The sequence below is a fragment of the Oryzias latipes genome, chromosome 5, assembly GCF_002234675.1.
Source record: "Oryzias latipes chromosome 5, ASM223467v1".
Lineage (NCBI taxonomy): Eukaryota > Metazoa > Chordata > Actinopteri > Beloniformes > Adrianichthyidae > Oryzias > Oryzias latipes.
In genome coordinates this window covers 6634345-6661638 of record NC_019863.2, presented here as the reverse complement: position 1 = coordinate 6661638, position 27294 = coordinate 6634345, and the positions used below count along the sequence as shown (strand labels likewise).

Sequence of the window (27294 nt, the reverse complement as noted above, 5' to 3'; positions counted from 1 at the left end):
TGCATTTTTGCTTTATGAGCACTGTTAATATAGAAAATGAAAAAGCATTTTGGAGAATTGATTTTTTTTTTTTTTTTTTTGACGTTTTTTTTTTTTATTTTTTATAACTTTTTATTTTTCGTTTTGCACTTTTAGATTACAATCAAATCAAAATAGGAGAACATAATCAAATAAAGAAATATAATAGAATAAAAAAAAAATAAAAAAATAAAGTAAACAAGCAAAGTCGAACAGGTGGGGTAAAACAAAAGTTAGTTTTGAGTTTGAAGATCTGAGCGGGGTGCATATTGCCTCCATTTCCTCCAGTGGAGTTGAAATTTATCAGCTTTCAAGCGTAAGTGAAATGTCATTTTTTCCATAGAACAGATCTCTTCCATAATGCCTGTCCATTGATCCAGTCTTGGTGGTTCACTTTTAAGCCAATTTCTTGTTATGGCTTTTTTGCAGGCCATGATCATGACTTTCAAAAGGTACTCGTCCCCTGTTTGAATCACTCCTGTTGGGAACAGTCCTAGGAATAGTATCCGTGGGTCAGTGGGTATTCCATACCCTAGTATTTCCTGCAAAGCTTTAATGATGCTTTGCCAGAAGGGAACAACTTTACTGCATGACCAGAAGATGTGTGAGTGATTGGCGTTCACGCCTCCACAGAGCCTCCAGCATTGTTGTGGGGTCCTCAGCTGTTTGCTTTTTAGGTGAGGGCTGATAAAGAACCTTGTTATATTTTTCCACCCGAATTCTCTCCATTGTCTGGAACTTGTTGAATTGTGTTGTAGCTGACAAATTGAATACCAGTCATCCTCTGATAAGTTGATCTGCAATTCTAACTCCCACTTCTGTTTTAAGTACAATGAATCAAAACCATTACATTTCAACAGACATTTATACATTTTGGAAACCATCTTTGAAGGCAGTTTCTTATAAGCTCCTGACACCATTTCTATCACATCACTGCCTTCCTGTGTAATTGAGCGTTTTACCTCTTCACTGTAAAAGTTTCTTAGTTGAAAGTACCTAAATAAGTCTGTGTTTTCCAGTTCGAACTCTTCTTTGAGCTTTTCAAATGTTTTAAAAATGTTCCCCTCTGTTAATGTACATATTGCAGTCAATCCTCTAACTCTCCATTTCTTAAATGTATTGTCTAGCTGTCCGGCTTTGAATCCAGTAGAGTGTGAAGGCCATATAAGTATTTTGTGGTTGTTACCCAATTTATATTTATTAACCACCTCCCACCAGGTTTTGATTACAAACTCCACTATGGGGTTCTGTTCTGTAGTTACTACTTGTATTTTTTCCCCCAGTCTTGCCTGGGGCGGGCAAGAACCATAGTCAAGCTCAATTTGTTTCCATTTAGAATGGTAATCTGCTGAACACCAATATATTATGCTTCTTAACTGGGCTGCCAGATAATATTCTTGGAGACTTGGTAACGCTAGTCCCCCCTTTGCTTTTTCTAACTGAAGTGTTTTCAGCCTTACCCTAGGTTTTTTCCCATTCCAAATAAATCTAATTAATTGTTTGTTCCATTTAACAAATTGTTCATCTGGGATATGTACCGGTAATGCGAGAAATAAATACAGCAGTCTGGGCAGCACATTCATTTTTACAACCTCTATTCTTGAGCTGAGATCCATGGTTAAGGTGGTCCATTTTGTTAAGTCCCTTCTTATTGTATCGCTGATTCTACTGTAATTAATGTCTTTCAATGTGTTCAGTTTTGTTGTCAAGTAGACTCCTAAGTATTTTATATTTTCAGAGTCCCATTGCAGTTTAAATTTTTGTCTGAGTGGTTCAGCTGGTTTGTAGTTTATGGTTAGTATTTGAGTCTTGGAGATATTTAATTTATATCCTGATTTACGTCCGTAATCTTTTAAGATGTCCAATAGTTTTGGCAATGCGGTATCTGGATTCTGTAAATATACAATAATGTCATCTGCAAAAAGTCCTATCTTTTGTTCTTGCTTTGCTATTGTCACCCCTTTTAGATCTTCACTCTGTCTCATATACTGAGCCAAAGGCTCAATAAATAAAGCAAAAAGGGATGGGCTCAAACAGCATCCCTGTCTCGTTCCTCTAAACAGTTCAAAGCTATCTGTTAAATTTCCATTGATTTTAATTCTACCCACTGGCTTATGGTATAGAGCTTGTAAATACATGATACATGTATTGTTAAAGCCCATTCTCCTCAGAACTGCAAAGAGGAAGTCCCAGCAGACCCTGTCGAAGGCCTTCTCAGCATCTAGGCTTATTAAAGCTGCTGGGATGTTGAGTTTATTGACCTCGTTTATTACATGGATAGTGCGTCGAATATTGTCTTGTGTCTGTCTTCCCTTTATGAAACCAGTCTGGTCCTCGTCAATCAGATCAGGGAGGAATTGTTCAAGTCTTTTACTAATTATTGATGTAAATATTTTATAATCAACATTTAAGATAGATATTGGGCGATAGCTCTCACAGTACTCCTTATTTTTCCCTTCTTTTGGTAGAACAGAGATGATTGCTTCTTTCCATGATGGGGGGGTTTTGGCATTTTTCAGTGTCCAATTGAAGGATTCTAATAATATAGGAGCGAGTTCCTCTTTGAATATTTTGTACCATTCATTTGGATAACCATCGCCTCCGGGGCTTTTATTACTTTTCAGTCTCCCTATAGCTTTGTCGAGTTCTTCTCTGGTAATAGGTGAGGTTAAAGTTTTATTTTGAATGGTTCCAATAGACGGTAGATCTAAGTTGGCCAGGAAGTCGGTGATTTCTTCTTCATCTACTGGTTTAGATTGGCTATACAGGGTTTTGTAATAGTCAAGAAACGTTTTTTGAATTTTGTCTGGTTCATAATGTATGATATTGGTGTATGGGTCTCTGATTTTGTGAATTTGATTTTTCATCTTCATTGATCTTAAGCGTTTTGCTAGTATTTTGGTTGCCTTGGGGCCTGATTCATAAAAGGTTTGCTTTGTGAACCTTAATTTCTTTTCAATTTCTCCTACTGTTAAGTCTGATAATTTGTTTTTTATCTCTTTAATATTTTTTGCCAGCTCTTCACTTTTGTCCCAATGTTGTTGCTTCTCGAGGCTCCTGAGTGTCTGTTCTAATTTAGTTTGTGTTAACCGTTTTTTTTTATTTAAATGGGACATCCTTGATATAATGTTCCCCCTCATAACAGCTTTTACTGTATCCCAAATTATTGTTGGTTCTATTTGGTCATCCTTATTGATCAATATACACTCCTTAATTTCCGTTTTAATCTCTTGCACTACGTTTTCATTATTAAGGATGCCAACATTCATTTTCCACAATGTTGTTCTTTGTTGGTTATCCAGATGCATAGTTAGGTATATGAAATTGTGGTCAGATATATCCGCTGTTCCTATATTACAGTTCAGGACTCTGTATCTGTCTATTTTATTCACTAAAAAAAAATCTATTCTTGAATGTACTTTATGAGCTGCTGAGTAGTGAGTGTAATCTTTCTCTGATGGGTGTAGTTCCCTCCACACGTCACACAGTTCGGTGTCTTTTATAGGGATGTTGAGATTTCTTGATTTAATGCTCTTATGCTTCTTAAGGCTTGTTGTGTCCTTTGAATGGTCTAGAACTGTGTTCCAATCTCCTCCCCAAATCAAAATTCCTTCACTTAGAGTAGTTACTTTCTCAAATAATAATTTAAAGAATTTCTGATTCCCTTCTGGGGGGGCGTACACATTGACTAGTGTAACCAGGTTATTATTGATCTTTCCTTTAACAATGACATATCTCCCGTCTTTGTCACTCTCTTGTTGAACTTTTTCGAAGTTGACCGAATTTGATATTAACGTGAGTACACCTCTCCTTCTGCTGTTTTTGTAAGAGCTGAAAAAACAATTTTCGTACCCAAATTTACTAAATTTTTCATGTTCACTTTTTGGCAGATGTGTTTCTTGCATGAAGATCACCTGTGCTTTTTCCTTTTTCAGTTTTGTTAGCACTCTGCTTCTTTTTACAGGGTTGCCAAGACCGTTCACATTTACTGAGATTATTCTATAGTTACCCAGTCCACTCATTTATTTTGTTGATAATATTTGTGAACCCCACAATAGGACAAAACAAGAAAAAAAAAAAGGTTTTAAACTTAAGAACAAAGAACCTTCCAACGGTACCAACCGGTACCCGTAACTTCCACACATTGGAGGGAGTGTCTTTCCCTCCTCGACCCCGCTGGGAGGTCCAGGGTTGTCCCTCCTGTTGGGAAGGGGCCCTAAGAAGGACTTTGAGAGCGACAAGATCGCTCCTGTCCACATTGTCCAGCGTATACGTCCTTACGTCTGCTTCCGGTGCCGCTCCTATATTCTAATGAATTGAAGAGGCCAGCCTTCTGACGATTCCGTGATCACTTTCCGTCGTTCCTTTCGAATTCCTTCAACTTTTTCTTCGCTCTTTGTGACGTGGAGGGTCTGTTGTCCTGCTGGCGTCGACTCTGCTGCTGCCATCCCAAGATCTCCTGCAGGCGAAGCTCCGCCGTGTCCTCCGTTGTCGTTCCCGATAGTTCCACTTCAATCCCTCGTTTGTGCAGCTCGAGCCCCGCTGCACGTGCACTGCTGTAGGTTCGAACGCCGTCCTGCCAATGAATCCGTATGCTGGTGTAGGGAGTTTGGAAGCGTATTCCTTTTTCCTTCAGAGCCTTCTTTATTGCTTGGTACTCCCTGCGCTTCATGACAACCTCAGTGGCATAGTCATGATCAAAATAAATGATGTTGTCATTCAGCTTGATCCTTCCTTTTTTCCACGCATCTTTCAAAATTTGCTCTTTGGTTGTGAATTCCTGGAAGTTAATGATTATAGGTCTTGGAGGTGCGTTGGGGCTTGACCTGGATGTGGGGGCTCGGTGGGCACGTTGGATTTTAAAAGCAAAGTCCGCTGGCAGGGAGAGCTCCTTTCTGAGGAGGTTTGTGATGAACTGATGCATAGACTGCCCCTCTGCTCCCTCTTCCACTCCAAACAGTCTGATATTATTCCTTCTGGATCTAGATTCCAGATCCGTCACCTTAGACTGCATGGTTCTTTGTTGTTTGATGCAGTGAGTGAGCGCGTGGGTTAACTCCACCGTCATGTCCTCAACATGTCCCACGCGCGTCTCTGCCTCGTCAAGTCTCTCTGATATGCCGTGCATTTCTTCGCTTAGACTGTCGAGTTTGCTTCTCATCTCTTGACGTGAAGCATTAATGTCCTGTCGTATTCCTTCGTTGTCCTCTTTCATTTCAGTCTTAAGCGATGTGATGGCTTTCAATAGATCGCTCGGACTTACGTTTGCTCCGGCGTTAGCTTGCTGCTCGGCTAAGCTATTAGCTTTTGCCGTCGAGTTGTTTTTATCCTGCGGTCTCGGCATTTTTTCGTTTTATCGGCCTCTTTTATAATTATCCCCTCACTTATTGTGCATTCGAGTTTATAAGTAGTTGTTACTTACTAACTTTAAGTGAGTTTTTCTGATGTTTTTGCGGAGCAGCTGTCGGACGCGTCCTGTCCCCTACGTCATCACACCGGAAGTCCGGAGAATTGATTTTTAATTTTATATTTGCTACACATTTACCAGAGAACGTTTTTGAAAATGTCAAATACCATATTCTTTGTCATTTTAATTAAGTAAGGGACGGTGTTAAAGAAGAAAAAGAAAAAGTCGTTTTTTTAAATTTCACTTTTTGAGTCAGCGAATGCTGCTTTATTGTGAAAATAAAAAGCATTTCCGGTATAGACTTTTATTTTGAATCATGAGACACAAATGCTTCCATATGCTGCTGCTGATCAGAGCAAAACATAAAATACTGGACTCCTATTGAGCTTCATTAATGACCACAGCAGATCAAAGGTCAGTTTGCATATCCCCCCCCTTCCATTTACTTTTCTTAAACATAAACAGAAGAAAAGGGAAAAAAACACAAACGTATTGATAACTTATTATCATGATCACATGTAGAAATGTTTCCTGCATTTTTACTTTTTGTGAATTTAAATGAAGTAAAATGAAAGCGAATATCCTTCTGAAAAACATTAAAGAGCTGTTGGATTTTTTTTAAAAACCTGTTCTTCTGAATAAAATTTTTTAAAAGTAGTATTGATAAAACATTCAGAACTAAACCAAATATCAGCAGAAAACATTTAGTTTTTCCTAATTTTATACAACACCAACAGTTAAAATCCTCCCAAAAACCTTCACACATTTATAAACAAATGATCAATTTCTTTCTATCCCAAAAAGCTCAGCTGTTTTCCTCACTTCATGTCTTTTCAGTGAAGCTTTATGTCAGACCTGAACACTAAATTAACATTAGACAAACGTGAAATAAATTAAGTATTAAATGGAAAGTGAAGACATGTCATAGAAAATTGCCAACAATGTATTAAAAAATAATAATGCCATCCATTGTCAGCATATGGTGAGTAAACTAAAGGAACCCATTCAACCCAGTTGACATGATATTGCAAGATCTGGTTTGAGGCTGCTTCACCTCACAGTCTGCACTGTAACTGAACAAGAAATAGGCAAAATACACAGAGTTTTGGGAAAATTAGGACTAAAATGATACAAATAAACTGCATGTATACAGATTAGATTATTATTAGTTCCTCATGATGGTGAGAACGACAAAGTGTATGTTTCTGCCTCACATGCCTCCCCTAACTGCACGCCCCTGTTTGAAAAGTATTTTGATGAGGAATAAAACCGTCAAACCGACCCCAAACCCGCCCAAATTAAGTCAGCCTGCCTAAAGCAATTTCCCCCCGCAAATTCAGAACCAACAGTTTTCTAAAATAAAACTTCTGTCAGTATCAGAAAATAAACTAACTGGAAAAAATCTAAGTTAGTGCATGTATTTTTTTCTGTCTGTGGCTTGCTACCAAGTAGCACACGGATCGGTATTCGGAGTTAGGGTTAAAAGTTGTTTTAATGAGCCTTCATTCATCCGACCACATTTCAATGAGTTACTGTGTCTAATTGTTGGTGTTATGACGTTTTTCAAGAGAATTTATGTTAAGGAACTACAAGGTAGCTTTTTAAATGATGTTACAGCAGTGCTGGACGTATGCCCAAAACAAGACGCAGAAAGGCATGTAAGACTTGTTTTCCGCATTCTAACAAACAAACAGTATGACTTTTTTTCCTCTTTGATAACACGACAATCGTTGCTTTAGATTTGTCCATGGCTCTGTTGCTTCATTCCTGCTCTGTTTACGTTCGCTATGGTGGCTGTTTTGGTCCAGTTGTTCCGCTCCAAGGACAGATTGTATTCAGACTTAAGAATCTCAGAGTGAACTGAAACTGTCTGATTGGAAACGAACACCTTTAAAAATGGAGAGCGGTGTATTCCGACTGGATTATCGGGGAAAACGAATTCTGGTTCACTGTAAGCGGATCAAATGTGTCCTGTCTGAATACACCCTGAAGTTGTCATTCCTAGATATGTGTGCAGGTGTAACACACTTCAAATAAGAATGTTTTTTTTTTTGTTTATGAGAATGTACATCTGAGTTGTTCAGTGTGGGTCCATGTGCACACACCCGACAGTTGAAGTGAATTAAAAAAAACTGTTAAAATTCTTTAACATCTGAGCTTTAGCTCCTCTGTTTGAATTCTTTCATCTACTCTAACTTTTCAACCGTTAACATATGTTTTTAAATTCCAGAGGATTCTGAAGTGGAGAAAATCACCCATTAGCTGATGTGCAGCACTGTGCAGTTGTAAAGTGTTTAATCAACATTTGTTAGCAGATACTGCTGCAGAAAAACAGCTTTTCTACGCCTCAGAATCATCTTATTCACAATGAGAATGTAAAGATTTACGGTATGTCAAAAACGGAGATTATGATGCACAGCAAGTGCAACAACGTCTCAAAGAAACACTGAAAAGCAGATATGTACGTTCCAGATATGGATCCACTGTCTCCCGAGTGACAAGGTCAGTCCACAGTCAAGAAGGGACCACCTTAATGGTTAAACAGGTTGAAGCTGCAGCAGAGCTCGCGGCAAGGGAAGCTGAGTTTGAAGTGCTCATGGAGGAAGAGAAACAACAATAAAAAATAGAAGAGCAACAAAGACGAATAGAAGTAGAAAAGCGCAGGCTAGAAAGTATCCAAGCAGAAAAGGATCTGAAGGCTGCTCGAGCTAGGCTGCATGTCTACGACCAAGGTTTGTCGCAGGAAGGTAGCGTACAGCCCTTCTCTTCAGCGGACACGCTGTTTTATCTAAGAAAGTATGTAGGCGGCCCGTACCGTAAAACACTAGAAATAACTTTCTATAGAAATGACAATGAGGCTTACAGGGATGCATGGAACAAGCTGAATGACAGATATGGACAACCCTTCACCACACAGAGAGCCTTCAGAGACAAGCTAGCAGTCTGGCCAAAAATCCTTTTCTTAAATCGCTGTCACGGTGCAATGGCACATGTAAAGAGCCTCGAGATATTAAACAACTGTGAAGAGAATAAAAAGGCTAATTCAGACACTACCAGAATGGACAGCATCTCAGTGGAACAGGAAGGCCACAGAACACTTGAAAAGGACCAAAGAGTTTCCCAGCTTCAAAGATTTTGCTGCATTTGTTGCAATGGAGGCAGAGATTGCTTGCAATCCGATTACCTCAGCCTTTGCCCTCCACAGCACAGAATCTAATGCTGCAAAACAAAACAATAGAGAAACTAAAAGAAATAAAGCAAATGTGATGAGTACTCAATCTGAGGCTGACATTAAAAGGCAGGGGCCAGTTAAAGGAAAGGAAAAGATTCCTTGTAGTTTCTGTCAAGACCTACAGCACAGACAACATGGATGTCCCAAGTTCATTGCAAAAACCCTGGAAGAGTTCAAGATCCTCCTGTTAACCTATAAGGCCTTATATGGAATGGCCCCGTCCTATATTAAGGACCTCATAGTCCCTTACCATCCAATAAGAACACTTCGCTCGAAAAATGCAGGACTGCTAGTGGTTCCTAGAATTGGTAAAAGTACGGTTGGAGGTAGAGCGTTTAGCCACCAAGCCCCTGTTTTATGGAATAAACTCCCAGCTCATGTAAGAGAGGCCGACTCAGTTTCTACATTCAAAGTTAGACTAAAAAACTTTCCTCTTTGGGCAGGCTTATTATCAGACTAGATAGTATTCAGAGATTTTTTAACTTAATGTTAATGTGTTTAAATTAAACTTAATAACAATGACTATTTCTTTTAAAAGGCTGCTAGAAGTTGAAGCTGGGGTAACTATGGTGCACTGGGGTTCTGTCCTCTTTTCCCATCTACTTCTACCCTTCCTCTCTTCTCTATTCTTGATCATTATTCATCATTTAGTTCTCCATGCCTCTGTTTGGTGCAGTGCAATTCATGTATTGTCCCTCTTTCCCTCTCCCCTCCTGGGGAGTGGGAGTGCTTCCAGATTCCAGTTGGCTCATCCGTGCTCCTGTTCCTGACCGTGTACCTCGTCTCTGCTCCTGCTCTGACACCTGGCTGTGGTTCCTGTCTCAGGCTCGACTCGTGCCCTTGACTGTCCCCCGAACCACGGCTGGATGAAGCTCATCTGCTGGACTTTAAATATGTAGTTGAAGGGTTAGATGAGTTAATTCTTCTCTAAGAGTTCTGGTAAATCGCCTGTCCGTCCTGGGGGAGGATCCCTCCTTCATGTGGGCACCCCTGAGGTTTCTTCGTTTCTTTCCGTTTTTTTAGGAGTTTTTCCTTACCGCGAAGGGGGGGTCTAAGGGCAGGGATGCCAGTATAGCTTAGTCAGTTTGTTAGTTCAATTTAGTATTTTCCTATTGAACTCTTTGTATTCATGATCCTTTTGAGCTCATGTTTCATTCCAAAGCTGTTGTTAATGTTGTGATTTTGGGCTATACAAATAAAATTGAATTTAATTGTCTCAAACTCTCCACCATCATTCCAGTCCCTTATAAAGTCCCCAGTCTCAGGACTAAACGACTATAGACCAGTCACCCTGACCTCGGTAGTCATGAAATCCTTTGAACGACTGGTGCTGAACCACCTGAAGGTCATCACAGAGCCTCTGCTAGACCCCCTGCAGTTTTCCTACAGAGCAAACAGGTCAGGGGACGACGCAGTCAACATGGCTCTCCACTACATCCTGCACCACCTCGACTGTGCAGACACGTACGCACGGGTTCTATTTGTGGACTTTTGCTCCGCATTTAACACCATCGTCCCAGAGCTCCTCCACCACAAGCTGTTCCAGCTCACCGTGCCTCTCCCCACCTGTCAGTGGATCATCAGTTTCCTCACCGACAGGAGGCAGCAGGTGAAACTGGGATGCCTCACATCCAGCACCCAGATCCTGAACACTGGCGCCCCCCAGGGGTGTGTTCTCTCCCCTCTGCTCTTCTCCCTCTACCCAAACGACTGCAGATCAGGAGCCTCCTCTGTGAAACTCTTTAAGTTTGCAGATGACACCACAGTCATTGGGCTCATCCAGGACGTTGATGAGACTGCATATAGAGGAGAAGTGGAGCGGCTAGTCCGCTGGAGCAGCCAGAACCACCTGGAGCTGAACCCAATTAAAACATTGGAGATGACAGTGGACTTCAGAAGGAACCCCCCTACCACCCCCCACTCACAATTCTCAACAGCACTGTCCCCTCAACAGACTCACACAGGTTCCTGGGGTCCACCATCTCAGGGGACCTTAAGTGGCCTCTCACATTGACTCACTCCGGAAAAAGACTCAGCAGAGGTTGTGCTTCCTGCGACAACTCAAGAAGTTCAACCTGCCTCAGGAGCTGCTGACCGTCTTCTACACGGCAATAATCCAGTCTGTCCTGACCACATCCATCACGGTCTGGTTTGGTTCAGCTACCAGACACGACAGGAACAGACTACAGAGAATCATTAGATCTGCTGAGTGGATTATTGCTTCCAGCCTTCCCCCCATTCAGGATCTGTACCGATCCAGAGCCAGGAAGCGGGCTGGCAGGATCGTAAAAGACTCCTCGCATCCTGGTCACTGCCTTTTCAGCCTCCTGCCGTCAGGGCGGTGCTTTAGGACAATAGGCACCAAAACCACTCGCCACAAAGACAGCTTTCTCCCCCAAGCTGTCACTCTGATGAAGTCCTGACTCTGGACCACTCAAGGACACTGAACAACTACAGAAACTGTCCAACTGGAGCTACTGCTGCTGCATTTTTGACTTATTTTATTTTATTTTTATTTCGTTATTTAGTTATGTTTATTTATTTTTACAGCTACCTTATTTCTACCTTCTTTGTATTATTTATCCTTTGGTTTGTCTTACCCCTCACACTTTCTATACCTTGCTAGTTTGCACGAGAGCACAAGTAACTGAAGACAAATTCCCTGTACATGCGCTGTACTTGGCCAATAAAGCTGATTCTGATTCTCATAACATTACTGCCTAAAACTTTTATCCCCTTCCTCTGTTGCAGACTGCCTTCGATCTGGTCAAAGAAGCCCAGATCATCTCTAAGTTGGACCTCCGGAGTGCCAACCATCTGGTTCCCATATTCTAGGGGATGAATTGAATTCCGCCTTTAATACAATTCAATTCAATTCATTCATCCATCTTCCTCCACTTATCTGGGACCGGGTCGCGGGGCAGCAGTCTAAGCAAAGATGCCCAGAGTTCCCTCGCCCCGGCCACTTCGTCCAGCTCCTCTGGGGGGACCCAGAGGTGTTCCTCAGTCAGCCGAAAGACATAGTCTCTCCAGCATCTCCTGGGTCTTCCCTGGGGTCTCCATCCAGGAGGCATCCTGACTAGATGCCCGAGCCACCCTTAACTGGCTCCTTTCGATATGGAGGATAAGCAATTTTACTCCGAGATCTTTACGGGTGACCGAGCTTCTCACACTATCTTTAAGGGAGCGCCCAGCCACCCTACAGAGGAAACTCATTTCAGCTGCTTGTATTCGGGTCCTTGTTCTTTCGGTCATGACCCAGTGCTATGACCATCAGTGAGTATTGGAATGGAGATCGACCGGCAAATTAAGAGCTTTGCTGTTTTGCTCAGCTCACTCTTCACCACAATGGACCAATACAGCAACTGCATATCTACGAATGCTGCTCCGATCCGCCTGTCAATCTCACGCTCCGGTCCTCCCTCATCCGTGAACAAGACTGCAAGATATTTAAATCTCCTCCACCTGGGGCAGGGACACTCCACCCACAGAGTGATGGCAAACTACCTTTCTCTGGTCGAGAACCATGGCCTCAGTTTTAGCTGTGCTGACCCTCATTCTAGCCGCTTCACAGTGGGCCGCATACCGCCCCAATGCACGCTGGAGGTCTTGGCTTGATGAAGCCAACAGGACAACAAATGTGCAAAGAGCAGAGAGAAAATAAATACATGCAAGGCAACGAGACACAGGGGAAAACATTCAGAACTGATGAGGAAAGGTAAAACGGGAGGGGAGGCTCGGGCCAAGCGTTTGGGGCGGGGGGGCTCGTGCCAGGCGTCTGGCGCGGGGGACTCGGGCCAGGCGTCTGTTGCGGGGGGCTCGGGCCAGGCGGCTCGGGCCAGGCGTCTGGAGCGGGGGGCTCGGGCCAGGCGTCTGGTGCGGGGGGCTCGGGCCAGGCGTCTGTTGAGGGGGGCTCGGGCCAGGCGTCTGCTGCGGGGGACTCGGGCCAGGCGTCTGTTGCGGGGGGCTCGGGCCAGGCGTCTGGGACTCTGGCCAGGCGTCTGGTGCGGGGGGCTCTGAAGGGGTTGGGGTGCGTTCGGCACCTTCCTTTCCGGCATCCCCCTATTCGGGACCTTCCTGGGAGCAGGGACGGGGCGTGATGCGTCCGAAACCCTTCTGGACGCAGGAACAGGTTGGGGTGCATCCGGGACCCCCCAGGAGGCAGGGACTAGTTGGGGTGCGTCCAGCTGTGGTACAACTGCCTCCCGGCATAAACCTCCAAAAAGCCTTATGTCCCTCTCTGCTGGGTCCAAGTGTGGCTGGTCCATAATGTTACGGGAGAGGTGGGAAGTACCCAGGTGCAGAGAGGAGAGGAGGCAGGAGGTTGCAGGCATTCAGGATCTTTAATAAAGTTCACAAACTACAAACAAAAACCACAGCTAAGCAGGCTAACCAAAACTCGAAACTCGAAAACTTGAAATGCACTACACAGGGGAAAAACATAATTACAAACCATGGACCAGGACCAGTGTGTGTAGTGCGAGAGTCAGGTCGGGTCAGGTCGGGTCAGGTCGAAGATGGATTAAGATGCAGGCAGGATCTGGAGCAGCCCACTACCAACTAATTATTTTAATGTGTTTAATTCAAACATGTTAATAGTAAGCTAAATATTCTCTGATTGCTAGCTAGACTGGCAATAAGCCTGTCCAAACAGGAATGTCTTAAGCCTGACTTTAAATGTAGAAACTGTGTTGGCCTCTCTTACATGAGCTGGGAGCTTATTGAGCTTAAAACAAGACTTTGTTTTTGTCTGTTGCATCACACCTACCAGTCATGTTGAATACCTAGTTATACATTTCGGTCTAAAAAATTCTCCTGCTGTGTTTCAGTGTTTCATTCATTCGCGTTTGTGTACCTCGATGATATCTTAATGTTCTCTCCAGATCTCGAGGCACGTGCAGCACTTCAGAACCGTCTTATACCACTCAGACAAAGTTATTGTTCATTGTTCAGACTGTCCTCTTCACCCAACTACAGCACCGCCAGCACCCCGTTTCGTAGATGGGGGTCCAGCCTATATAGTTCATCGTCTTCTGGCCTCTAAGAGAGTTGGTCGGGGCATCCAATACCTGGTAGACTGGGAGGGTTGTGGTCCAGCGCATCGTCAGTGGGTCCCCGAACGTCACACCCCAGACACCCCAGTGCCTAATTAACCACTTCCACTGGAACCATCCAAATCAACCTCATCATTTGCCTGGAAGTTGGACATTGTGAAAGGGGTCATGTTATGGTCACCCCCTGATGATTTTTTTGGTTTTTCATTGCTGGTTGTCTGTGGCCTTCATGATTGGTCACAGCTGCCTGCAATTATCTCACTTGGTTTCATTATTTAAGGAAGCTCCTCACTGTGTTTGTTGTCGAAGTGTCTTCTGTACTTGATTGTTGTGTGGTTATGATTGGAAACCTTGAACTCATCCAGTCTGGTTGAGTCTTCCTGCTCCTAGGTTAACCTCTGTTGAATATTCGTAACAGCGTGATTTGGCCAGCAGCACACGTTACATAAATATAGCTACAAAATAAAACAATACACCTTACAGTTATTACAATTTAAAATTTAAAGTGCAGCATTGTAACTTAAATTAATTAATTCGTGAAATGCTGCAAGATCAGACCATTCAATAATTAAATAAAGAGTGAAATAACTGCATGTATTTCGTACATAAAATAATTTGGTATTTCAACTACATATTGACACATTTAGTGAAAGATGTATTCATTTATTTCAAGTTTTAGTGATTTCACAACACTTTTAAAAATAATTAATGTTGCATTCATTTATTTCAAACCGTTTCAACCTCTGATCTTCCATTGCAAGAATCATTCACTTAAAAAAATGTCTAATTTATTCCAAAGGCGCTTTCCTTCCATCCATCCATCCATCCATCCATCCATCCATCCATCCATCCATCCATCCATCCATCCATCCATCCATCCATCCATCCATCCATCCATCCATCCATCCATCCATCCATCCATCCATCCATCCATCCATCCCTCTCCTTGTCCACTTCCTCCAACCCCTCTAAGGTAATCCCGAGGCATTTGCAGTCCAGTCAAAGGAGGTTGACATGTTCTGGGTCTTTTCCGGGGTCTCCGTATAGTAGTCCATGCCAGGGATGCATTCCGCTCAACCATTACTACTATAAGGATCTGTCCCAGCTGTGGTCTGATAGGTTTTTTTTTTGTGCAAACTAATTAAGTTCTTGCACACTAATATGGTTCATACATGTCTATACCTTGCTTCTGTGCAGTAATGTTAAATGGTAATGTTAAAGTCTAGCTCCAAAAATAAGCCCAGAATCTCTTAACATCAAATTGTACATTTTGCAAAAGGCATTTAGAAAAAAATACAACTCTTTTGGCATCCCCTAAACCCATGTTTACAGGATGCCCTATACATGGGTTTAGGGGATTATGTGTCTGTCGGATTGCCAGATTGTCTTTATTGGTCAATGGTCCAGAGGTAAAATACTTGGATATAAGCTTAAATGTATCCACTGGATGCAAAACTGGACACAAAACTCTGCATTGAACTGAGTTAGGTAAAGGTTGGATGTATGACCAAAAGAGATTGGCTTGTAGGTTTGGTTACACCAAAAAGTTCTCTGTTGAAATTCTGGAATCCCTGTATCAATAAAATTTTTGTAGTCCCTCTTGAAGTTGTCCAGTTGTCTGTGTTCATAAGTCTTGTGAGATAAATCTTCCATTATTTATGTATTAATATACTGCCTGTAACCTGTGTGTATGTGACAACTAAGCTGTGTATGTGACAACTAAGTCATGCAGTTAACTTATGACGCTCTAATGTTATGACTCTGTAAAGACTCCCCCGTCTCCCCAATCACCTATCTCTAACATCCCACTCTCTCCCTCTCTTTTACTTTTCCGTCCGGTTCAACAAGGAATGCATACAAATATAATTATTATAAATAAAGCTTAGCCTCAAATATAGAAGGGGTTTATACAAGTATACACTAAGTTTGTCTGAAAATCCATAATCCCCTATTGTAACGGTAAAATCTGTCCAACACAATAGGCTTTCAGCTCTGATCTGTTTGCTCAGCTATTGCACAGGACAAGTTAAAAAAAAAAAAGTTCACCTGAGCTCCTTTGGACCCGCTATCCCTATTCCCCCTTTCATTCCAGTGTCCTGTGTGACAGGAGCAGGAAAAGGAACCAATTATGATTGTCTTGTGTATAATGATTATTTTTTCTGCTCACTAACAGATGTTCTAGGGGGTTTGTGTACGTTTATTTGTTTCTATCTATCTACTTTACAACTATGAATCAATTTTTTATCAATTACAAATCAATAAATCGCAATATGTATTTCCACCTGTGTACTGGAGATGTGGGTTTCTGATTGAAAGTCTATGGAAGTAAGGAAACAATAAGAATTAATACATAAACAATATGAATGAATGAAATCTTTTAATGGAGTATGTTTCCCATTTTTAGCCACAAACAAGATTATACCAAACCAACTTCTTACAGCATTATTTAAATCTGCTTCCCCGAAATAACAAGTTCAAATGTGTAATTTACATTAGAGTTAAACCACTCAAAAACACAATTTGATGATTCCATTAAACTTATTTTGAAAATATGTAAAATAAAGTCAAGAAATGCTGTAACCATTCGTCATTAACACTTACAGAGGAAATAGCTGCTATGTGTGCTGATGTGTTTTATTTTTTCAGAAAATGATATTTACAGTCTCGAGCCTACAAATACTCATTATCAAGTATAACGTTATAATTTTGTGCCTTTATATTTGTTTTATGTCATCCTTTAACTACAGCACATTGCTTCACCAGGATAATTTGAACAACATTACCCTACCAAACACCAAATATAATTGTCTAAATATAAACATATTACTGGAGCAGAGGAATGTGAAGATCAAGCATCACAGGTGCTATCAGAGGAGACACTCAGCTCTTCACACCACTTGATATAAGCTTTCTGTAGGGTGTCACATGATATGTTGTTAAAGATTTCTGCAGTAAAAAAAGAAGAGGAAAGAAAAAAGTCTTTAGCTGCAGTGTCTACATTTCAGATTCATGATATCAATAATTTATATTCCCTTTTATGACATGTTTAGAATGATACCTGCTTGTCCAAGACCGATAGGTAGAGGCATTCTGACAAGGCCACCCGAATGTTTCAGTCTGTCCTGCAGGGACTTCTGTATCAGCTCCATTGTAAACTCTTCATGCCAGACAGGAAGCTCAAGTCCCACCATGCAGTTGATGATCCTTTGCTTCTCTTCCTCAGTCAATAGGCCACTCTCATGAGACACATAAGCCATGTAAGACATATCGATATTGACTGCCTCACCATGCAGCAGGGACGGGAGTACTTTCTGTGTTTAAATTAGAAAAGAAGAATGTTAAAACAAAGAATAAACAAATGTAGTAAATATTTCTTGTAAAGGAATTGTTACCATTTCTAATGCTGGACTTATAAGATGACCAAAGTCAACAAGTCTGTTAAGGTCGTCCTCCCAAAGATTTGGAGCAAGCTCTTCCAGCATAGTTATAATTGCTATTTGGGTTGTCTGAGATGCAACCTTTACGCTGTTGTGTCCATATACATTGTTGCCAGCCTGAAATTTGGTGTCTAAGAGCATACAGCCATGTTCCTCAAGAAGCTCAAAAAGGCCCTTGTGCTTCATCAAAGCCATCTGGAAGGAAGCAACATCTGTTTAAACATAAATAAAAAGCCCACATAGGTTCTATTTTATGTATGGTTCCTATTGCAAATGTTATATAAATGTTGTTAAAAACACAGAGAAGAACACAGGTATCTCCAAATATCAGCACTTTCATACCTTCAACATTTCAGCCAAACCATTGGAGATGTGTCTCCTTGGAACACTTTGCATGAATGACAGGTCAAGAAAAGCAGCAGCAGGTGGAATGTAAGCACCCAACTTGTTCTTGCAGTTTGCAAAATTAACACCAGTCTTTGCCCCTACGCTGGCATCAATGTAGGAAAGAAGAGTGGTTGGGACCCTGATGTAAGGAGTGCGCCTCCTGTACAGTGAAGCAGCCAAACCGACTATGTCTAAACAAACACCTCCACCAATAGCAATGATGGGCTCCGTGCGGCGGTCCAGGGCAAAGTTGTTAACTTCTTCAAGGATTTTCAATGCAGTTTCCATTGATTTATTCTCCTCTGTGGTGGAAAGAGCCAAGATTTTATAAACCACATCATTAGCTTCTAAGTATTCAGTCAGCTTGGGGCCATAGATTTTGTAGACTTCCTGATCAATGACCACAAATCGCCTAATTGGCTTGTTTGATCTTTTAATGTCCTCTATTTGCTGTGGGTCGGTGATATGGCCAAGAAGAAGAGTGTCATTACTTGAGTCCAGCAAACCATGAGTCTCAGTGACCTTGTAAGTAAAGGTGATTGGGCTGACCACTGTCCAAGAAGTGCCTTTCTCTGTGATGCTTTCATATCTGTCAAAAAGGGGGAAAATTGAAAAATGTGTTTTACAGTCAATAGTTCAGTGTGTTAACAAATGAGACATTAAATCTTTTCTAAATTTTAAAGACCAAAATAATGATGTAAAGATGTGGAATGAGTAAATAAGATTGCTGTTCAACATGTTGTCGTGCGTTATTTTCTGTAGACTGTGACTTGACTGTGTCAACAAACAAGTATTTTAGTAATCTTGGCAATATCAATCCCATTCACCGCTTTGAACACGGGAGATGGATTTGTGACTTTGAACATGTATGTTTGCTTAAACATTGATAGCAATTGACCCTCAGACCAGGCGAGTATGTAGGTGTATTCAAAGTGGAAGGTACAGTTTGTTCTTCTGTTTTTTTTTTTTTTGTGGTAATTTAAGTTATTTTGAGGTCAGCTGCATCTTCTTGTTTTTAATAATTGGAAACCTTGAGTTATAAATATCACAGTTAAAATGTATATTTTCAAAAAAAATCTTCTAAAATATATATTAAAATATATTCTGAAAAGGCTGCAACCTAAAGTTGAGCAAACTTGAGAAGAAACGCAAAAAATTTGATTTTTAGGAAGTATTACTAAAATGCATTGTTACCATAGTAATTCTACTTATTACTGAAATGAACAGCTAATTTAAAGGACAACAGAGAGTGGGAATAATATATTAGATAAGGACAAAATACTTCTACACTATTTTGAATTTTATAAAACATAATTTTCTACGCTATGCAACATTTTTGATTGAATTTATTAAATGTATTAAAAAAAATAAGAAAAGGCCTTAAAGGTATTCAAAAACCTGCACTAGAAAAATTGAAGAGTAGCAATAGTAATAGTAATAGCAGTAGTAATTAATTACTTTATACTTTTTTTACATAAAAAACAGCAGGATTAACTAGTAAAGCATGAGTTTACTTGTACCATATATTTTAATTTCCACCAGTTTGTGGCAGTAGAGTCATTATTATTTAGGACACATTTATGAAACATTTGTGTGCAATATTGTGTGAACAGTCAAAATAAATGTAGGTATTTACTATCTAAAAGTTGAAATGCCAACCTCTGTGACAGACTTCTTTTACGCAACTAGATTTCATTTCACAGTTATGAAAAAGGGAAACAGGTAAAACAGGAAAATAATCAGTGTATTTTTTTTTTTTTAAGATTCACGCCTGAAGAGATGTGGGTCAAGTAAGATCCTTAGTTTTATTTATTTTGTTTTTTTTTCTTGTCACAATCATGCTTTGTCATATTTCACAATTAGTCAGTGTTTTGTTTGCTGTTAAAAAATAATGCAGACATATTTTTTAATTTAAGACACTAAACTCTGACAGATTTTTATAGTTAGTCTGAGGTTTAAAGCTCTTGTATAAAACGCGCAACCATTAGACCACATTATTTTTTCTAGTCTCTGACAAAACTCTTTTTGCATGAAGAAAAAAAATCTGTATCGATAAAAAATGTATAAACCCATGAATGACTTGCAGCACTAGCAACTTACTTGTGTTTTTTTCAAACAATAGTCTTATCTGTTTGTAAAAAATAAATATGGTCACACTTACATTTTAGCAGCAGAGACACAATCAAAAGTGTCCTTGATCTTCATGCCCAATTTGCTTTTCCATGTACCTTTGACCCTTACTAAGCTAAACTCGCTGTTCTTTTCTTTGACATTGCTATCCTCCTGATGAACTTTTCCCATTCTCTCACAGATAACTGGAGCTGAAGGTAGGATGGCTCGTAAAAGAGTGTGAGAAGCCAGCATTGAGAGGCTATATATACAGAACAGTAATTCGAAGATTCGACTTTAGCAAGGGAGGAGCATTACCCCTTAATTTCACATCACATGCCAAAACATGTGTTGTGTAATTGCAAAGTAACACCTGTTTAGCAGACTGGAAATGTGACTTTTCTTTAATACTAATGCAAACCATTTTAACAATATAAAAGGAAATTATGAGTAGGTAGTGTATAATTACATTCTCAGGACCTCAAAATTGTTGGCATTTGGAGGGGGCAAATCATTGATCTGTAAATAGTTGCATCATTTTAAAAAACTCCAAACTTACCTAGAGAGAAGAAATAGAAAAAGGCTGATCAGTCCAAAATATTGTTCTATTTGTTTGGTCGAGCTGTTTAATTTTCAAATGCCAACATTTGTGATGAGCTTACCCTTTTTAAAAAACTGATTGGACTGCATTCAGAGGTCACAACACTCTTGTAACTTATAATGTAACATATTGTGAAACCCAATACTAGACATGCTGTTTAATGTAAATAAACCAACAGAATCCCTACAGTTTGAACCCATGTTCACACGCTCCTGTTTCAGTAAATGCTTTAACACATTAACTTTAAGTTTCAATTAGCTATCAAAACATTTGAGAAGCTGGCTCAAGATACATGTTTTAATACATAACATGAGATTTCACGGAACAGGAAGGAGCTGTTATGTAGCAAAGTGTTTTACAACCCAATACAGTCAAGGTCATTGACACAATTTAGGTAACAGTAACAGCTTTTGACTGACTCTGATTCATTATTTGTAAAAAAGATTTTCTTAAATCACATTAAATCTAAAGCATGTCTCTCAGAACTGGTTTGTTCTTGCAGCTTGTTGTGTTTGCCTTCATAGATTTGCTGAGAATGAACGACTAAAACACAAAAAGCTCGAGGGCAAATTCCAATCTCTCTTTTCAATCTAACCTGCTATGAGCTGCCAAAGTCTCAGACTGAAAGCCCCATGAAAGAACAGCAACTTTTCACCTCATTTTTCTCTGATCAGTGTCTATACCAAAAACTGTTTCAACTGTTTCAAATAGTTTAAACCCTTTTTTTAGATAGTGCTAAATGTTATTTTGATTCATCATTTTAGTAAACTGTACTTTCCTTTTAGGTTACTGAAAGGACAAATGAGAGAAGGAGAATTAAGAGGATGTTTAATGAGATGTAGGGAGAGTGTGAGTAAGATGGAAAGAATGGGATAAAATGGTCATAGAGAGACATAAGACAAAGTAAAGCAAAGGTTGGGGACAGAAAAAGCTGACCGAAAAGGCAAACAGGTTCATGAATGTACTCAAACATGGAAATATTTTACATGAGGCTAAAAATTTTGTGCAGTAGCCCACATTTCCACTCACTGATTTAGCTGATAACTGCACACACCTTCATGCTCATGTCTAAGCAAACCCACACATATGGAGTGTATTCAGACTGGACACATTTGATTTGTTTAAAGTGAACCAGAGTTAGTTTCCCCTGATTATCCAGAACAAATGTTCAGTCTGAAAACTCCCAAGCGGAGAAGGAAACACTCTTTAACCCATCTTTGCAGGTGGTCTCGGTTTGTTTCCAATCGGACTGAGCTTGTGTTTGCTCTGAGTTTTCTCAGTCTGAATAGGCCACGTGCTGTGAGTGGATCAACTAAATCAAAACAGCCACCATAGTTGGGCAGTATGGGATGTAAACAGAGCAGGAAGGAAGCAACCATGACAATGACACACAGCAACTCATTTAAATGAGCCCCACCCACCAGCCCCAAACAAGATGGTCACTGCCAAGGAGTCAAGACCACCTCTTCCACTGATCCTAGGAACAAATAAGGGCACCCAGAAGAAGCCTGTATGATCCTCCAGGATGCTCACCAGCCATGATAAGATCAGCACCTGCACAAGCAAGCACTGCCACTGATAGCTGATGGTTCAATTGTGCTCATTTTTATTTTATTTTTTTTAAGTGAATTAATGAATCGCCTTTATTGTCACAATAAGAAGAAATACAACTATAACAAAATACTGTAAATCTCTGACTAAAAGCCACCACTTTGAACCCTGCATCTTCAATAATCATGCAGCTAATTTATAGATTTTTACGGGTTAAGGAAATTCATACCACCAAAAGATTTGGCTTCCTCACGTCAGACCCACTTCATAGTGGACCAATGAAACAGCTTGAATTAAATCCAAAACACTAACCCTAAATTCTTCAGATCAGTCATATTGTACTTCATGTACACACACGGATAATGGAAAAAACCCCAAGAAAAGCATATGATGCAACTTTTAAGTTAAAAGCGATGATCTGGGAATCAAAGGAGGAAGTAGAGCGGTTGCTCGTGAGCTTGGGACCAATGAATTGATGGTAAATGGTAAATGGCATATACTTGTATAGCACTTTTCTATCTTCCTCGAAGGCCAGAAGTGTTTTATATTCATGCACTGGTGGAGCCTCTGCTGAGGTTTCCACCTCGGCTGGCTGATCCAACAGATCCACATCAGACCTAAAATCAAAGCAATCGCCCTCTAAATGATGATTGAAGATTTTAAAGGGGAACCATCATGGCACCTCAGATTTATGAGATATAAAGGCCTGTCTAACAGAGGACTGACAATATAGTGCCAGCAACTCCCTCCCGACCACGAGAAAAAAGATCACAGAGTATTCCATAGACATCATAAATGTGGAGGAGGTACCCCTGAAGATTGACAAGCCTCTCACTAGAACCGTTAAAATGAAAGGTGAATTGATCACAATCACATCCATCCATCGATCCATCGATCGATCGATCGATCCATCCATCCATCCATCCATCCATCCATCCATCCATCCATCCATCCATATTTGTATGGGCCAAGCAAACGCAAAATACAGGAGCACTGTTATGTTGAAGTACAAGTTGGTTAAACAGGAGCTGTTGAAATATTGTTAGTGTATTTTTGTGTTGATAATAAAGATGCCCCTGTGAGATAGTCAGATCCTCTGAGCTAATGTTAGCTTCAGCCCTGAAACAGAAGCTTCCCCTGTACAATCCAACTATGTTTGGGGCTCTAGAGCAGGAAGGAGCAAAAGAGTTACCAGTCGTGTAAAAGGCACTGTTCGGAAAGAAAACCCTGAAAAAAATGACTTTTTCTTTCGTCTGCCTGATGTGTCCTTTAGAGGTCTAACAGAGTCTTTGAGACACTTTTTGATTAAAAAAAACAGGGCGATTTGATTCATTTTTTTTTATCCAAGCGGACAGTTTCTCTAAATTGTCCTCCATTTTTTTCTAATTGAATACATTTGTTTATTGGTAAATAGAGAATGATAAAAACTACAGATGTGATTTCCACCTTTTTTTTTTATCTATGGCACTGTGCCTTTGTGTGACCAAGCACACAATGTGTTGCTGAAGCTGTAATTTTTTAGTGTTAAGTCAGGGAGATAGATCTGCAGAGTCTTTGGTGCCAGAGCACCTTAGAAGGTCCTGGTTCAATTCCAATGGCAATGGAATTTGCTTTACATTTAACACTTGTCAAATTAGGGTTGTGCCGATGAACAATATCATCATCCATTGTGATGGAGAGATACGCTGTAGGTCGATACCATAAGCCGCGGTTACATGTGCAAAATATCTTGATCAGATCAATGGTCGGATTAGAATTCAACCGTGTACATAGGCCCAGAAAAACCTTTTCCAATTATAACAAATGTTCACATGGGTCATACTTTCGGTCGGAATAAATCATTTGCGCAGTAGTGTTTGAAGTACCAGAAGAGGAGATGAGTTCCGCTGTAAACAAGTCGAGGTGCCACTTACATAGATATCTGGCAGCTCGGTAATATACGAGATGATCTTCTAGTCGTGCTTTCATTATTGTTATGGTTATTATGAAGCGCCTGTTCGCTCATCATTTTAATTTTAATCTGTGTGGTCAGTGTTTTTTTGTGGAAGAACGGAGCCAGAAGAAGCCAGAGTTAGGAGAAGGCTAACACAGGCTAACAACATTAGCTTAGGATGAACATAAAATCCATGCGGGAAATGCCACAACGTGCATCTTGGCTGTACGTAAAAATCTGGGAATAACATCAGCCTTTATTTTGTCGGGACATGACTGGAAACACAAATCCACGTGATTGTTTGAACGATTTTTAAGGACTAAGCGACATTTCTGCTTAGAAAAGCTGACACACCGCCCCAAAAGCCGCTGTGTGTGCTCTGGCGGTCCGAGCTCTGCTCGGACACACACTCTTACAGGGAAGCCCGGTTCTCCTGAGTTCGGTAGCTCGTTCACCTAGAGCTGCGGGACGGATCACAGTCCAAAGTCTCCCACACATAGCGCACGCATAACAAAGCATCCTCCCATACCCTCAAACACAAAGCTATAAGTCCGGCTGCTCTGTTCAGAGACACGGTCGCTCGATCCACCGGTTCACTTGACTAATCAGGTGCAGGAGAGGACTACTTTTTTTCTATTTTGTTTGTTATTTTTTTTGTTAAATTCACTTCCCTCAGTTTATACTGGACATTATTTTTTCATCGCGGATGAGGCATTAGTTGGGAAATAAAATAAATAAAGTAAAATAGCGAACAATAATTATATAATGATGAAAAATTATAAATAACCCCCCATCCCGATTCTTTACTGTAAACATCGTCAACTGCCAATTTATTTATTTATTTATTTATTTATTTTTAAACTTGTCCTGTCCAACAGCTGAGCAGGCAGATGAGAGCTGAGGGCCTCTTGTGTTGGACATATTTTACTTTAACAATAGGGGTTATTAATCTTCATACAAACCAGAAGTATGTCTGGATAAACCCCTTTTGTAATTGAGGCCAAACTTTATTCATTTCAACCATGTTTGAAAATCTTGGGTGTTGGACCGGACGGAAAAGGAAAGAAGGGAAGAAGAGGGAGGGAAGTTAGAGAGAGAGGGGGGTAGGAGGGTGATAATAGGAGGGGAGGGGGGATAAGACCATGAAGCAGCATAAAGCAACAAGTTTAATGGTTGTTTATCATTACGGTAAGGTTCAAATGTAGTACAAAAAGGGCGGGGCCTGTCCACACACACACTCAAATGTTATCAACACACCTGTTAGCCGCAAAAATGTCCACATGTCGACATGTGCACAAAACAGTTAGTGTTCACACGCATACTTATGCCTTAAAACCAACTAGTGTGAACTATTTCAGTCATTTAATCATACAAACTGTTAGTGCAAAGGTGAGCTAACACCTGTGCTCAGGTGAGTGTTTATGTTCTTCTAAAATGGATGGTGGAACGTGAAAAGAAGGAGGGAGAGTGCCCAGCCATCCCCACCCCAAGACCCCCGCCGCAGCAGCAGCGGCAGCCGGAATCCCCCCAACACCACACGGGAACAGGCAGGGAACAACCGCCCCCCGGGCGACCAAGACCGCCACCCAGGCCAGGGCCAGCAGGACCGCCGCGAGGCCGCCCCCAGAGCCAGAGAGCAGGGAAGCACGGAGGGAAAGGGAGCGCCGCCCCAGCCCAACCAGGAGAGCAGCCCCCCCCCGCCGCGCCGGGAGAGCCCAACGCAGGGCCCCACCGGATAAGGACGCCCAAAGCCCCAGACGAGCACCCCATCACCACCCAGGAGTTCCGGGCCTCCCCCGCCCCAACCCCAGGTACGACCCAGGACCCCCCAAGGGAGACCCGCTCCGCACTCCAGGCAGCCACCCACCCGGCCCACGGTTGGTCCAGGGAGGAACAAGGCAGGGGCCCGCCGTCCCCACCCAGGAGGGGGGAACCCCGGGGAAAAAAAGGGGGCCCACAAGGGGTGTTGTAAATATGGCCCGACCAGGCTCGGCCACGGTTGGAGATTTGGCGGGGCCCAGCGCTCAGGGGCAAGGACCAGAACCCACGCCCCAGGGACCCGAACACCCCCGGCTCAGGTGTAATGTGAACCCCCCCACCGCGCGGAGAGAGCACCGCCGGGCCCAGGGAACCGGCACCCAGGGGACACGGCCGCCGTTGCCAAGGCGCCCGCACCCCCCACCAGGGAAGGGGTAGGGGACAGATGGTCCGAGGTCCCACCTTCCTTGCAAAATGTGTGTGCGTGTGTTTGAGAGGGTGTGTGTGTGCATGTGTGTGTGTTTATGTTGGAATGTATATATTGAGGGGGGGAGGGGTGTGTGTACTAAGGGGGGGTGCAGTTAAAATTGGCGGGTAGGGCCCTAAGGGGACATCTCCTGATTACTCACACTGATGTCCCCTCACCCTCCCCACCAAGGGGTCCTAAATGTCCAAGGTGCGGTTAAAATTGGCGGGTAGGGTGCTAGGAGGACATCTGCTGCTTGCTGGCAGTGATGTCCAAGCACCCCCCCTACCAAGGACCGAAAGATAACTACAGCTAATGTGTTTAGGGAGACATGTAGGAGTGTACTTGGTGTGTCATCAGGAAAGAAAGTTGATGAGGACACTTGGTGGAATGAGGAGGTGCAAGATTGTATATGGAGGAAGAGAATAACTAAGGAGAAGTGGGACACTGAGAAAACTGAGGGGAAAAGACAGGAGTACAGGGAAATACAGCCTAAGGTGAAAGTAAAGGTATCAAAGGCCATACAAGGGGCTTATGATTACTTATATGCTAAGTTGGATGGTAAAGACGGAGAGACTGACATATACAGATAAGCAAGGCAGAGAAACCGAAATGTAAAGACATGCAGCAGGTTAGGGTGATTAAGGATAGGGATGGTAATGTATTGAGAGGTGTCAGTAGTGTCACAGAAAGATGGAAATAATACAGAAGAGGTTGATTAAAAACCAGTTTCAGAGCTAAACTTTGTCATTGTAGATCTGGAGAAAGCAGGACCAGATAGGAACTGTGGTATTGTATGAGGAAATCTGGAGTGAAAAAAAGTATGTTAGAGCAGTGCAGGACATGTATGAGGGCTGTCAGACAGTGGTGAGGTGTGCTGTAGGGGTGACAGAGGAGTTGAAGGTGGAGGTAGGATTACATCAGGGATCACCTTTGAGCCCCTTTCTGTTTACAATGGTGATGGACAGGTTCACAGATGAGGTCAGTCAGGAACCACCATGGACTTTGATGTTTGCAGAGGATATGGAGATTTGTAGCAAGAGAAGGGAACGGGTGGAGGAGGAATGAAGGTTAGCCGCAGCAAGACAGAGTACATGTGTGTGAATGAGAGGAACCCAAGGGGAAGAGTGAGGTTACAGGGACAAGAGATGAAGGTGGAGGATTGGAAATATCTAGGGTCAACAGTCCAGAAGAATGGAGAGTGTGGAAAAGAAGTGAGAAAGTGAGTGCAAGCAGATTGGAATGAGTGGAGAAACGTGTCAGGTCTGTGATTGAAGAGTTTCAACTCAAATGAAAGGAAAGGCGTAGAAAACTGTGGTGAGAGCAGCCATGTTGTTGGGC

The 27294-nt window shown here is 41.7% G+C and overlaps 1 protein-coding gene across 1 annotated transcript; it reads right to left on the bottom strand.

The window, feature by feature from the left end:
* Window positions 1–16075: 16075 nt before the first annotated feature.
* LOC101163482 (2-epi-5-epi-valiolone synthase) lies at window positions 16076–19898 on the bottom strand. Its single transcript, XM_004068599.4, has 5 exons — window positions 19697–19898; window positions 17491–18124; window positions 17104–17343; window positions 16770–17022; window positions 16076–16657 (listed from the first exon to the last, which is right to left on the bottom strand). Exons 1-5 carry the CDS (start codon window positions 19834–19836, stop codon window positions 16560–16562), a joined length of 1365 nt encoding a protein of 454 aa, XP_004068647.3. The 5' UTR covers window positions 19837–19898; the 3' UTR covers window positions 16076–16559.
* Between the last annotated feature and the right edge of the window lie 7396 nt (window positions 19899–27294).

Bases quoted from the DNA above. Each gene is read 5' to 3' on its own strand.
- LOC101163482 (XM_004068599.4), bottom strand. From the start codon at position 19,836: ATGGGAAAAGTTCATCAGGAGGATAGCAATGTCAAAGAAAAGAACAGC. The intron at 17,344-17,490 runs GTATGAAAGTGC...GCTTCCTTCCAG, and splicing joins GTTTGGCTGAAATGTTGAAG to ATGGCTTTGATGAAGCACAA. The intron at 17,023-17,103 runs GTAACAATTCCT...ATTTAAACACAG, and splicing joins TAAGTCCAGCATTAGAAATG to AAAGTACTCCCGTCCCTGCT.